Source organism: Anolis carolinensis, chromosome 6, assembly GCF_035594765.1.
Source record: "Anolis carolinensis isolate JA03-04 chromosome 6, rAnoCar3.1.pri, whole genome shotgun sequence".
Taxonomy (NCBI): domain Eukaryota; kingdom Metazoa; phylum Chordata; class Lepidosauria; order Squamata; family Dactyloidae; genus Anolis; species Anolis carolinensis.
Window position 1 is genome coordinate 813,835 of NC_085846.1, and position 13,601 is coordinate 827,435.

General features: G+C 56.7%; 2 protein-coding genes across 3 annotated transcripts; one reads left to right on the forward strand and one right to left on the reverse strand.

Moving 5' to 3' along the window:
- The first annotated feature begins 317 nt into the window (after positions 1-317).
- LOC134299925 (AP-1 complex subunit sigma-1A) lies at positions 318-8,057 on the forward strand. Of its 2 annotated transcripts, none has more exons than XM_062984107.1 (5): positions 318-506; positions 781-959; positions 3,979-4,087; positions 4,880-5,023; positions 7,567-8,057. In XM_062984107.1, the coding sequence occupies exons 1-5, from the start codon at positions 504-506 to the stop codon at positions 7,612-7,614; spliced, it is 483 nt and encodes a 160-aa protein (XP_062840177.1). In that variant the 5' UTR covers positions 318-503; the 3' UTR covers positions 7,615-8,057. The 2 variants fall into 2 exon arrangements, with proteins under 2 accessions (XP_062840177.1, XP_062840178.1); XM_062984108.1 differs by having other exon boundaries at positions 321-506; positions 4,880-5,017.
- A 2,186-nt stretch (positions 8,058-10,243) lies between these two features.
- vgf (VGF nerve growth factor inducible) lies at positions 10,244-13,261 on the reverse strand (the record flags this gene model as incomplete). The annotated part of the gene is given in 1 exon segment (XM_062984086.1): positions 10,244-13,261. A coding segment is annotated over 1 exon segment (1,617 nt). The 3' UTR covers positions 10,244-11,609.
- Between the last annotated feature and the right edge of the window lie 340 nt (positions 13,262-13,601).

Genomic DNA, 13,601 nt, shown 5'->3' on the forward strand with positions numbered 1-13,601 from the left:
TTCTTTCTCGCCGACGTTCCCTCTCTCGCTGAAATGGCAGCAAAAGGAACCTTGGCTGGAAAAGTCTTCCCGCGAGGGCCACCCCGGGGTCAGGCCACCCCACCCCACCCCACCCCACCCCCCCGGATGACGTCACGCGGAGGGTCCCCCCGCCGTCGCCCCGGCAACCCCTCCGCTCTCTTCCTTCCGTCGCCACGGAGACCCGACGTCCAGCCGGCCAACCGCCGCCCTCCGCCGTCGCTCGTGGCAACGCTAACCCCGCCTCCCTTGTTGCCAGGGAGACCCAGCGCCCGCCTCCCCGTCCCGGAAGCGGGCTCCAGGCGCATGCGCGGGCATGGGAGGCGGGGCCCGGCCGGGAGGCACCTGGGCAGGTTCTCGGAAGAAGGGAGGAAGGAGAGGAAGAGGGAAGCAGGAAGGAAGGAAGGAAGGAAGGCGGAAAGAGAGAGAGGGGGGGCTGCTGCGAGTGCTGCGGGGCCGAGGGTCGGAGGGGCCCTTCCGCCGCCATGGTGAGGCCCTCGGGCGGGGCGGGGCCCGTCCTCCCCCACGTGGCCCCGCGGACACTTCCGGCCCAGGCTGGGGGGGGGGGGGTCCTCTCTGCTGACCCCGGAAGAGAGAGAGGCCGCTCGGAGCGCCTGCGGGGGGCGGGGAGCCCTTCCTCTTCCTCGCAGGACGGAGGGGTCGGGATCCCCTGGAGGGCGCCCCCTTTGGCGTGGCGGGGAGGGGCGCCCTCCTGACCCCCGACGACCCTCCCATGACCCCGCCCTTCCTCTCCCGGGACAGATGCGCTTCATGCTGCTGTTCAGCCGGCAGGGGAAGCTGCGCCTCCAGAAGTGGTACCTGCCCACCTCGGACCGGGACAAGAAGAAGATGGTGCGCGAGCTCATGGCCGTGGTGCTGGCCCGCAAGCCCAAGATGTGCTCCTTCCTCGAGTGGAGGGACCTCAAGGTGGTCTACAAGCGGTGAGCACGGCCCCTGCCCTCCCCCCCCCAGGCCCTTCCCCACCCGCCTCTTCTCGCTCTCATCCAAGGCCCAGGGAAGGTGCACACTGTGTAGTCAGAGAGGGTTTGCTCTTTACGAGGATGTTCTCAGGCTCTGCTGCCCAGCCCATAATGACAGATGGGGTGGTCGTGGGCACAGAAGATGGCAGTTACAGCATTCCCAGCATAGAGAGGAGAGAAAGGCCTCCTTCCCTAGAGCTGGCCACCAGCCAGAGGTGACCAGGAAGACAGTAGAGGAAGAACCTGGGGCTGCTTTCTTGAGGGGGGAAATGATCTGATGGCTCACAAACCCAAGATGTGCTCCTTCCTCGAGTGGAGGGACCTCAAGGTGGTCTACAAGCGGTGAGCACGGCCCCTGCCCTCTCCCCCCCAGGCCCTTCCCCACCCGCCTCTTCTCGCTCTCATCCAAGGCCCAGGGAAGGTGCACACTGTGTAGTCAGAGAGGGTTTGCTCTTTACGAGGATGTTCTCAGGCTCTGCTGCCCAGCCCATAATGACAGATGGGGTGGTCGTGGGCACAGAAGATGGCAGTTACAGCATTCCCAGCATTGAGAGGAGAGAAAGGCCTCCTTCCCTAGAGCTGGCCACCAGCCAGAGGTGACCAGGAAGACAGTAGAGGAAGAACCTGGGGCTGCTTTCTTGAGGGGGGAAATGATCTGATGGCTCACAAACCCAAGATGTGCTCCTTCCTCGAGTGGAGGGACCTCAAGGTGGTCTACAAGCGGTGAGCACGGCCCCTGCCCTCTCCCCCCCAGGCCCTTCCCCACCCGCCTCTTCTCGCTCTCATCCAAGGCCCAGGGAAGGTGCACACTGTGTAGTCAGAGAGGGTTTGCTCTTTACGAGGATGTTCTCAGGCTCTGCTGCCCAGCCCATAATGACAGATGCCGTGGTCGTGGGCACAGAAGATGGCAGTTACAGCATTCCCAGCATTGAGAGGAGAGAAAGGCCTCCTCCCCTAGAGCTGGCCACCAGCCAGAGGTGACCAAAAAGACAGTAGAGGAGGGAGAACCTGGGGCTGCTTTCTTGAGGGGGGAAATGATCTGATGGCTCACAAACCCAAGATGTGCTCCTTCCTCGAGTGGAGGGACCTCAAGGTGGTCTACAAGTAATAAGCACAGCCCCCTCCTCCCCCAGGCCCTTCTGCACCCGCCTCTTCTCGCTCTCATGTAAGGTCGGTGTAATGAGCACACAGTGTAGTCAAAGAGTGTTTGCTGTTTACGAGGATGTTCTCAGGTTCTGGAGCCCTACCCATAACAACAGATGGGGTGGCCAGGGGCACAGAACATGGCAGCTACAGCATTCCTAGCATAGAGAGGAAAGAAAGGCCTCCTCCACTAGAGCTGGCCACCAGCCAGAGGTGACCAAAAAGACAGTAGAGGAGGGAAAAATTGTTTTAATTGATATGTTCTCATGATGTGATTTTGAAGTGTATGTTGTTTTATGTTGATTTGTATTCAAGGCATCAAATTGTGCCTTTGTTGTGAGCCACCTTGAGTCCCGTCCGGGGTGAGAAGGGCGGGATATAAATAAATAAAATAAAACAAATCAATATATAAAGGAAGAGCGCCCTTGGTCCAGCATATCCCCCCAGCCATGTCCTTCCGTGAGCACCCCCCTCCATCCCTTTCCTGGGGCAAGACACTCCCCCACCCGCCAACCCTGCCACGAGGTTCTGCAGTCAGTAGAGAGGACCCTCCCTCTCCCCGTCCCTCTGTTGTCCCTCCTTCTGCCAATGACCTGCAGAGACTTCCTCGCAGGGCTGTGCTGAGGGCTTCTGGGTGGGTGGGCAAGCTTCTAGAGCAGCCCTGGGCCAACTTGGGCTCTCTCCCAATGTTTTGGACTTCAACTCTCACAGTACCTAACAGCCGGTTATTGTGGGAGTCCAAAAGACCTGGAGGGCCCGAGTTGGCCCATAGCTGGTGTCACCTTCCTCATCTGCTGCTGATGTGGGGGGGGGGGGGGGGGGGGGGAGGAAAGAAAGGCCTCCTCCACAAACTCTGACCATCAGTCATAGGTGACCAGAAAAACTAGGGGAGGCGCTGGAGCTGCTTTCTTGAAGGAGGGAGATGATCTCCTCCTCTCAAGCAGCTGGCTCTGCTCAGTGGGGTCTGGGGTGGGAGGGGGGCTCTCGCCTTTCAGGTGGCATCCTCTCTTTGGGGCGAAAAGGAAGAGCCCCCCCCTTGGTCCAGCATAGCTCCCACCCATGTCCTTCAGTGGACCTCTCCTCCATCCCTTTCCTGGGACAAGACCCCCCCCCCCTCCCACCAGTCCTGCCATGAGGTTCTGCAGCCAGCAGAGGGGGCCCTCTCCCCATCCCTCCTTCTGCAAATGTCCTGCAGAGACTGCCTCTCAGGGCTGCGCTGGGGGCTTCTGGGTGGGTGGGCGGGCAAGCTTCTAGAGCAGGCCTGGGCCAACTTCGGCCCTCCCTCCAGGTCTTTTGGACATCAATTCCTACAATTCCTAACAACCTCACAAACCTCACAACCTTCAAGGATGCCTGCCATAGATGTGGAATTCTCTCCCCCAGACTGTGGTGGAGGCTCCTTCCTTGGAGGCTTTTAAGCAGAGGCTGGATGGCCATCTGTCGGGGGTGCTTTGAATGCGATTTCCTGCTTCTTGGCAGATGGGGTTGGACTGGATGGCCCATGAGGTCTCTTCCAACTCTACTATTCTATGATTCTATGTGAGTGAAGCGTCAGGAGAGAAAGCTTCTGGAACATGGCCAGACAGCCTGGAAAACTTAGAGCATTCCAGCCGGTAAGCTGTTAGGACTCGTGGGAGTTGGAATCGAAAACAACTGGAGGGCCCAAGTAGGCCCATGGCTGGTGTCTCCTTCCTCTTCCTCCACCATTGGCAAGCCAGGCCCCCCTCCCCACTGTTGCATGACCCTATCTACTGAAAACTAACTTTGTTGCCCAATGAGGAAGGGGCTTGACCCTTTGACCTGTGCTTATCCCCCCCCCCCCCCCCCCAATCCCCAGGTATGCCAGCCTGTACTTCTGCTGCGCCATCGAGGGCCAGGACAACGAGCTCATCACCCTGGAGCTGATCCACCGCTATGTGGAGCTTCTGGACAAATACTTTGGCAGCGTGAGTCATGTTGGTGGGGGTCCAGCAGGCGGGGGTGGTGGTGGTCTTGAGGAGGATGGCCTCTTTTGACCTCCTCTGACCCCAGGGGTGTGAGGCCAGTTTGAGTCCCCTTTGGTGGTGGTGGTGATGATGATGATGATGATGATGATAATGATAATAATAATAATAATAATAATAATAATAATAATAATAATAATAATAATGTGCCTCCATGTTGGAAGTTTGGGGCCTGGAAGGGAGGTGGGTCCCATCAGGAAGTAGAAATGACCTTCTGCACAGGATTGAAAGCAGGGGGCTAAAGTGGTTTTCACCCCAGACTTTTTTTTCGTGTCAGGAGCAACTGGAGTTGCTTCTGGAGTGGCCGTCTGCAAGGACGTTGCCCATGGCCCGGGAGGCTTCTCTCATGTCCCCGCATGGAGCTGACAGAGGGAGCTCCTCCACACTCTCCATGGGTGGGATTCGAACCTGGCAGCCTTCAGGTCAGCAATCCAACACCCATTTCACAAGGCTTTTATCCCCTAGGCCACCGGAGGCTGCCTTTCCTTCCATTCTCCCCCTTTGTCCTCCCTCCTTCTGAGGGTCCTGCCCACTTTGCTCCTGCGTGTCAATCAGTCCAACGACAGCCACTCATTGGCCTCAAGAAGAGCTTGGCTGCCCCAGGGGAGGAGTGGGGTGGGGTCTGTGGCTGGGATTTGGGGGGGAGGGGGGGAGAAGGGGGAAGGGTCTTCCTTCCTTCTGTCCAGCTGCCCCTTGACCACTCTCTTCCCCCCAACACCCGTCCCCGCTCTACAGGTGTGTGAGCTGGACATCATCTTCAACTTTGAGAAGGCCTACTTCATCCTGGACGAGTTCCTGATGGGGGGTGAGGTCCAGGACACCTCCAAGAAGAGCGTCCTGAAGGCCATTGAGCAGGCAGACCTCTTGCAGGAGGTAGAGGTGGGGGCCTCGCGTGGGGAGAGGGGGGAGGGGAGAGGGGAAGGGAGGGCTTGACTGGCGGAGTGTTGCCTGCTGGGAGCCCCCCTCCCCCCCATAGAAAACACAAACACACTCAGAGTGAGTCGGCTTGGCTCTGGCGCATCCAGTGAGTCACCGGCCCTCTCCCTCCCTCCCTCCCTCGCTCGCTCGCTCGCTCGCTCCTCTTTCTGCGCAGTCAGTCAGTCAGTCAGTCAGTCCGTCCGTGGGCGACTCTGGCACACGCAGCGCCCGTGTGACAGCCTCTGTGGGGGTGGGACGGGGGGGGGGGAGGGGGAGACGGAGAGAAGAGCCCGGCAGCAGCAGATGTGTGGATCCTGCTCTTCCTTCTGCCGCATCTCCCCCCCCCCTTCCAACACACACAAACAAACACAGAACAGCCTCAGTCACTTGCTTTTGCCAGAAGGGGGCCACGGTTCTCCCCCCCCCCCCGCCATGTTCCCTTCCATTGCACAGTTCATGCGCCACGTGCTTCTCCTTCCCTTGCTGCCTCCTAATGAAAGAACTTGAGTCACAAACAGACACAGTGCAAAGTGGCTGTGAGTTTTTTGGACTTTTTGTTCGTGTCAGGAGCAAGTTGCTTCTGGTGTGAGAGAACTGGCTGTCTGCAAGGACGTTGCCTGGATGTTTTGATGTTTTACCATCCTTATGGGAGGCTTCTCTCATGTCCCGCGTAATGAGCTCATCCACACTCTCCCCCAGGTTGGATTCAAACCAGCAACCTTCAGGTCAGCAACCCAACCTTCAAGTCAGCAGTCCTGCCGGCACAAGGGTTTAACCCACTGCACAACCGGGCACACCGTTTTTTTGGAATGTATTGCTATGTTCCTTGGGGCCCCTGGTGGCACAGTGTGTTAAAGCGCTGAGCTGCTGAGCTTGCAGACCAAAAGGTGCCAGGTTCAAATCCCGGCAGCTGAATGAGCACCCGCTGTTAGCCCCAGCTCCAGCCAACCTAGGAGTTCGAAAACATGCAAATGTGAGTAGATCAATAGGTACCGCTCCGACAGGAAGGTAATAGTGCTCCATGCAGTCATGTCAGTAGCCACATGACCTTGGAGATGTCTACAGACAACGCCGGCCCTTTGGCTTAGAAATGGAGATGAGCACCAATCCCCAGACATGACTGGACTTAACGTCAGGGGAAACCTTTACCTTTTCCTTATGGCCATGTTCCACTAGCATTCTGTTCTGAAGTTTGGCCTGCATCTGTGGCTAATGGCATCTTCAGAGGTTTTGTTGGCAATGGAGCAAGTTGTGTGTGTGTGTGTGTGTGTATGTATGTATGTATGTATGTATGTATACACCTATATACATGTGAAATAATGTTCAGGGTGGGAGGAGGAACCCATGTCTGTGTAAAGCAAGTGTGAATGTTGAAGTTAGCAAGCTTGATTAGCATTGAGTAGCAGCTGCAAAGTCATCACCGAGAGTATCTGCATAGAGGGAGCCTGACTCTTGTTGCCTGGGGGCATCCTCCGAGGTTTGTTCCAAGGTGTTGGAAATGGGGCAAGTGGAGTTTTTATATATCTGCAGAATAATGTTCAGGGTGAGAGAAAGAGCCCTTGTCTTTTTGAAGCAAGTGTGAATGTTGCAACAGCCCGGCTACCTCTCTGCAAATGCCCTCACTGATTGACTTTGTAGCTTCATGGCTACTCAATGTCAATCAATCTTGCTAATCGCAACATTCACACTTGCTTCTAAAAGACAAGGGTATTTTCTCCCATCCTGAACATCATTCCACAGATATATACACACTCCACTTGTCTCATTCCCACAGACCTCTGAACAAACCTCTGAGGATGCCAGCCACAGATGCAGGTGAAACGTCAGAATAGAATGCTGCTGGAACATGAACCATACAGCCCAAAAAACTCATAGCAACCCAATGATTCCAGCCACGAAAGCCTTCAACAGCACAAATACAGTCATTTGCCTTTGCCAGTAGGGGGCCACAGCTATTACTCTCCCCCATTGCTTATTGCACGGAGTATTCCTGGGCATGTGCAGAGTGTCTTTCCCCCTTGCTGCCTCCTCCTGAAAGAATTTGGGCCTCATTTTAAGAAAGAGGACTATAAATAATTATTGTTCTTATTATTAGAGGTTGAGGGTCCAGAGTAACGGCCCCTTCCCCCTCCAAAAGGGTACTTAATGGTGGCAGATGGGTTTTTTTATTTATTTATTTTATTATTTACAGTATTTATATTCCGCCCTTCTCACCCCGAAGAGGACTCAGGGCGGATCACAATGTGCACATCTAATGGCAAACATTCAATGCCTTGACATAGAACAAAGACAGAGACAAACGCAGGCTCGGAGCTGGCCTCGAACGCATGACCTCTTGGTCAGAGTGATTTGTTGCAGCTGGCTGCTCACCAGCCTGCGCCACAGCCCGGGCCTAGCAGACTAGGTTTTGGGGAGCTAATCTGTAGCAGGGAGGGGTTCCATCTCCCCCCTAACATTCTGACTATCCTCTCTTCTCTCCCCCCCCCCCCCGTTTGTTTTTGCAGGAGGATGAGTCCCCCCGAAGCGTTCTGGAGGAGATGGGGCTGGCGTAGCCGCGCATCAGCACTGGAGGATCTGGGCCTCCCCCTGGGGAGGGAGGGAGGGAGGGGGGAGGGAGGGGGCTGGGGTCTTGCAGGAAAAGGGTCTCCACTCCTCCCCCCTCCATCCGTTCTGTCCTTCTCTCCTCTTCACTCCTGCAATACGGGGAGGGGTCTCCTTGGCTGCCTTCAAACCTCTGGCTCATTCCAATTCCAGGAAGAAGAGGAAGAAAAGGAGGAGGGGGCAGTCTGGCTCTTCCTCTTTGGAATGGGGGGGCTGCATTTGGGGAGAGTGCCCCCTCCCCAGCTTGGCAGCCCCCTCTACCTGCTCTGCCTGGATCTGCCATTCTTGGACTTTTAGGGGGTGCTTTGGTGGGGGCATTATCTCTCTCTCTCTCTCTCTCTCTCTTTCTGACCCCCAGTCACTGGATGTGAGAGGGAATAAACCATGTACGGAAGCCTTGGCCTCGCTCTGCCTCTTTTGTTGTCTCTCTGGATTCTTTGCTCTTCCTTCTCATGAGGGCACTGCTGGCAAGGTGGGGGGAGGTCATGTTTTTTTGGGGGGGGGGGGGGAATACCATTTTTCTGGCTGACTCCCACAATTTCTGATGGTGCCCTTTGCAGTTGCCTCCTTCCGTGACCCTTCCAGGAAGACCTCCGCAAAAAGAAGGGAAGGAAGGAAGAGCTGATGGACATCTGCTTCTGCCTGAGAGTCCAGCAGAGTCTCCTCCTCCGGTGGTCTCCATTATCATTATTATTATTATTATTTTATTGTATGACACAGCAAACAAGATAGATATGCTGGATTTCGTATCACAAAATCACAAGCCGAACCCTTCCCAAGCGTTTAGGACTGTGACTGTGTAATGTATTATTATTATTATTATTATTATTATTATTATTATTATGACATAGCAAACAAGATAAATATGCTGGATTTTGTATCACAAAATCACGAGTCGAACACTTCCCAAGTGTCTAGGACTGTGTGACGTATTTTCGGATGATGCTGCAGATCCCAGCAGGGTGGCCTTTTGCAGTTGGCAAATCGTAATTTTGTCAATGTCTATTGTTTCCAAATGTCGGCTGAGATCTTTTGGCACGACACCCAGTGTGCCGATCACCACAGGAACCACCTGCACTGGTTTCTGCCAGAGACTTTGAAGTTCAATCTTGAGGTCCTGAGAGCGGCTGAGTTTTTCCTGTTGTTTTTCATCAAGGCGACTGTCACCTGGGATGGCAACATCAATGATCCAAACCTTTTTCTTTTCCACAACTGTGATGTCTGGTGTGTTGTGTTCCAGAACTTTGTCAGTCTGGATTCGGAAGTCCCACAGTATCTTTGCGTGTTCATTTTCCAATACTTTTGCAGGTTTGTGATCCCACCAGTTCTTTGCTGCTGGGAGGTGGTACTTGAGGCATAAGTTCCAATGAATCATTTGGGCCACATAGTTGTGCCTCTGTTTGTAGTCTGTCTGTGCGATTTTCTTACAGCAACTGAGGATATGATCAATGGTTTCGTCGGTTTCCTTGCACAGTCTGCAATTATTATTATTATTATTATTATTATTAATACCCTGCTTTATCTCCCCAAAGAGGACTCAAAACAAAGGCCGGATGGCCACCTGTTGGGAGGGCTTGGTCTTTCTGTACAAAAGGGCTGGGTTGGATGACCTTTGGCTGCCCCTTCCAATTCTTTTATCATTCTATGGAAAGTGATTCCAAAGGCCTACAATTCCGTCTGGAATTGGCTGGACTGCAGTGCCCAACAGGCCACCACCAGCACAGCCAAGCAGAGAACACATGGAGTTGTACAACCACACCTGGCAGGTATCCTTATGGAGCTGCGGTGGCGCAATGGATTAAACACTTGTGCTGGCTGAACTGCTCACCTGAAGGTTGCCGGTTTGACTCTGCAAGACAGAGCGAGCTCCAGTCTGTCAGCTCTAGCTTGCAGGGACATGAGAGAAGCCTCCCAGCTAATACGTCTGGGCAATGTCCCCTGGGCAACGCCTCTGTAGGCAGCCAATTCTCTCACACCAGAAGTGACTTGCAGGATGTGCTCAAGACGAGTGAGCTTCCGTCTGTCAGTTCTAGCTTGCAGTGTCATGAGAGAAGCCTCCCAGCAGGAAATACAACGCATTTGGGCTATGTCCCTGGGCAACGTCTCTGTAGACAGACAATTCTCTCACACCAGAAGCAGCTTGAAGTATGTTCTCAAGTGGCTTCTGACACGATTTTTTAAAATCCTGATGCAAGTCTTATTGGTTGGTGGAGTGCAAATTCTCAATGGGAATTTGAGAGAAAGTTAGAACAAATCCAAGAGAAAAAAGTGGTGAGGGGCTTGTGAACAAGGGCCTGGGACTGAGGAGAGAGGCCTCCTCTCCCTGGGGGGTGCCTCTATGCATAAATTGAGTGATCCTGGGGAGGGGGGGAGGTGAGGGGGGGGGTCCTCTGAAAAAGCCCCGCCCACCCCGAGGAGGACCCCTCCCTCCTTTTCATTATGGGCGGGGATTTGCCAAGGGTCCCAGGGCTCTGTGCCTAGCAGTCTGCACATGCTCAGAGGCTCTGCTGGGGTGTGTGTGTTTGGGAGGGGGGGGCTCTCCTTCCTGGCCTTTTAGCAGCAAATAACCAGAGTGACTCGTAATAAAATAGTTGCTTTTATTTCTTAGCAAAACTAGGAATTCCACATGCTATTTACAACAGGCCAAACATTGTTTTTTATTTCAAGTACAACGGAATGGATCAGGAGCACAGGACACTCGGAAAGGGGGGGGGGGGGTCTTTTTTCTTCTTTTTTTGTACTTTTTTCTTCTTTTTTTTGGTTTTTTAAAATATATGTGTGCATTTTTTTTCTTTTTTCCTTACAGGACTGGACATCACGAAGCGAAGAAGGGGAAATTCGCACTGGAGGGGGGGGGGGGAGGGCGGTGGGGGGGGGTCTCTGAAGGCGTGCAGCCAAGCCCCCCGTCCCCTCCTCCCTCCCTCCCCCCGTGGGAATTTAGAGGGGGGATCCACCCGGCTGTCGCTTGGGAGATGGACCTGGACTGACACGCATGCGCCCTCCCCACTTTCCTTTTCTCTTTGGGAAGGGGGGCTCACGGAAACCCCTGCCCACCCCCCACCCGGGAGATACTGGTTTCCAGGGGGAGGGCGACCCTTGTTATATTATTATTATGATTTCCAAAGGCGGGGGTTTGGGGTTTGGCACTAGAGGCCTTTGGGACTCGATTGGGGCTCGAGTGGGGAGGGGTCTCAACTATCAGAAAGGGGAGGGGGCTGTGTTGCGAATTTCCCAGGGACTTTCTCACTACAAATGGATCCCATGTGCGTAGCCTTTCAATTGGGGGAGAAACCAACACAGGACCCCACTTTTGCCTCTCCCCCCCCCCCCCCCCCACGACCCTCCCTCAGGGCAAGAGCGGCTTCAGCCACCAGATGGCGCCCTTCCTGGCATTTCTCGCTTTGTTTACATGCGGAACTCACAGCCAGACAGACAACCCAGAAAATCCCACAAGGTCTGCTTGGAACTGGGTTTTCTGAACCCACATATCCCGGCTCAAAGCAGATCGTGTCGGATTGATTCAGCTGTGTGGAAGGGGCCTCTAAGCGGCTTATATACACACAAGCACACACACAGGTCCTGGGAGGTAGGGGCAGCGTGGGAGGGGGCTTGTGGGATTGTGAACAACTTCTGTACTTTGACCTCACTTTGGTCCCTTTTGGCTGCGGCGGAGGAGGGGGGGGGGTCTTAAACCGAGGCCTGGGCCAACTTGGGTCTTATTCCATGTGGACTCCAACTCCCAGAATTCCTCACAGCCTCAGGCCCCTTCCTTTTGCCCCTCAGCCGCTTAAGCGGCTGAGGGGCAAAAGGAAGGGGCCTGAGGCTGTGAGGAATTCTGGGAGTTGGAGTCCAAAACACATGGAACAAAGCCCGACCTAGAGATGCCTAGACGTCCTTTATATGGGAAATTGGGGAGGGGGTTCCCCTTGGGCTTGGACTCCCTTTTTTAGGAGGGAGGGAGGGGTCGTGGGAGGGGGGTGGGCAGGCAGCCGGGAGTCCCCCTCCCCCTTTTCCCTTTTCCTTTCCGTGGGGGAGGGGAGGTGTTGTTCTGACTCATGCAGATGCCGGGAGGGGGAGGGGAGAGACAGAGAGCGGCCCAGTTTCTTTGGGGGAGGGGGACGGGTCTCACTGGAAGACCCGTGGGCGCTTCCCCAGCACGCTGTCCAGGTAGTTCTCCAGTTCGGGGTCGCGGCTTTTTTGGGGGCGGGGAGGGGGCGGGGCGCGGAAGAAGCGCGGGGGCGCGGCCGGGGGGGCGGGCCGGAAGTCCCAGGGGCGGATGGCGTTGGAGATCTTGCGGGGGGGGCCAGTGCGGGGGGGCGAGCCCCTTCTTCTTGGGCAGGACCTCGTTCCAGGCGTCCTCCTCGTCCTCCTCCTCCTCCTCCTCCCTGGGGGGGAGGGGCTTGTTCTTCCAGAAGGAGAAGGGGGCGGGGCGGGGCGGGGGCGGGGCCAGCTTGGGGCGGGGCGCGGGCTCCTCCTTCTTCCGCTTCTTCTCCTCCACCTCGTTGAGGAGATCCACCACGTCGTCGGCGGGGAGGTGCAGCTGCGAGGAGAGCTCGATCAGCCGGTCGATGGTCCGCGGGTCGATGTCCTCCCCGTCCTCCTCCTCCTCCTCCTCCTCCTCCTCCGCTTCCTCCTCCTCCTCCGGGATCTCGTTGGAGCGCTTGTCCTCGGCCACGTTGCCTTCCTCCTCCTCCTCGTCCTCGAAGAGCAGCGGGCCCCCTCTGCGCCCGGCGGGACCCTTCCCCCTCTCCTCCTCCTCCTCCTCCTCCTCCTCCTCCTGCCCGTCCTTGAGCAGGTACTGGAGGAGCAGGTCGGAGGCCATGTCGGCCAGGCGCTCCTCCTCCGCCGCCGCCCGGCGCGCCTCCTCCGCCTGCCGCCGGCTCTCGGCCAGCTCCTGGTAGCGCCGCTGGAGGAGCTGGTGCTCCAGGTGCTGCTGCTGCCTCAGCTGGCGCTCCCCGGCCGACTCCGGCGCGGAGGAGGAGGAGGAGGCGGAGGAGGAGGCACCGGGAGAGGGCTTCTTCCCCGAGGAGGAGGCCGGGGGCCCCGGGGAGAGGAGCGGCGCGCGGCGCTTGGAGGCCGGGCCCGGGCGGAGCGGGCGGAAGGGCTCCAGCGCCGCCAGGACGCCCTCTTCCTTCTCTCCCTTCTCCTTCTTCTCCTTCTCTTCCTCTCGCGCCTCTGGGGGTCCGAAGCGCCGCAGCTCCCTCAGCAGCTTCCCCACACGCTCTTCCTCCTCCTCCTCCTCCTCCTCCTCTTTCTCCGGCGCCGCTTCCTCTTCCGAGCGGGCGCTCTCCAGGGTCCTGAGGGTCTCGCCCCCCGCGTCCGCGCCCCGGCCCCGCAGAGCCTGCAGCAGCGCCGCCGCCAGCGCCTCGGGCTCCACGTCCCGGAAGAGATCCCCGTCCTCCTCCTCTTCACCACCGCCTCCCGAGCGCGGAAGAGAGGCGGAAGCGGCGGAGGAAGCGGCGGCGTGTGCGGGGAGGAAGTGGCCCTGAGTCAGGAGGCAGAGCGAGAGGAGGAAGGCCGCCCGGCGGAGGAGGAGCCGGACCGGCGGTGGACACGGCGTCATGGCGGAGGGGGAGGGGGAGGCGCCCCCGGGGGTCCTGAGGAGAAGAGAAGAGGAGGAAGAAGAAGAAGAGATGGGGGGAAGGGGGAAGGAAGGAGAGGGGAAAGGGAGGAGAAGAAGAGGGAGGAAGAAGAGGAGGGGAGGAAAAAGGAGATAAAGGAGGAGGAGAGGAAGAAGAGGAAGGAGGAGGGGGGGAAGGAAGAGATTAAGAGGGAGAAAGAAGGGTGGAGGAAAAGAGAAGGAGAGGAAGGAAGAAGGAAGGGAAGAAGGAGAGGGACAACAGGAAGGAAGAAAAGAGAAGGAGGGGAAGAAAGGATGAATAAGAGACAGAGGAAGGGGAGAAGGAGGAGATAAAGAAAAGAAGAGAGAAGGAGGGGA

Excerpts from the sequence above, each read along its gene's own strand:
- LOC134299925 (XM_062984107.1), top strand. Across the intron at positions 960-3,978 it reads CTCAAGGTGGTCTACAAGCG|GTATGCCAGCCTGTACTTCT; the intron begins GTGAGCACGGCC and ends CCCAATCCCCAG. Across the intron at positions 4,088-4,879 it reads TGGACAAATACTTTGGCAGC|GTGTGTGAGCTGGACATCAT; the intron begins GTGAGTCATGTT and ends CCCGCTCTACAG.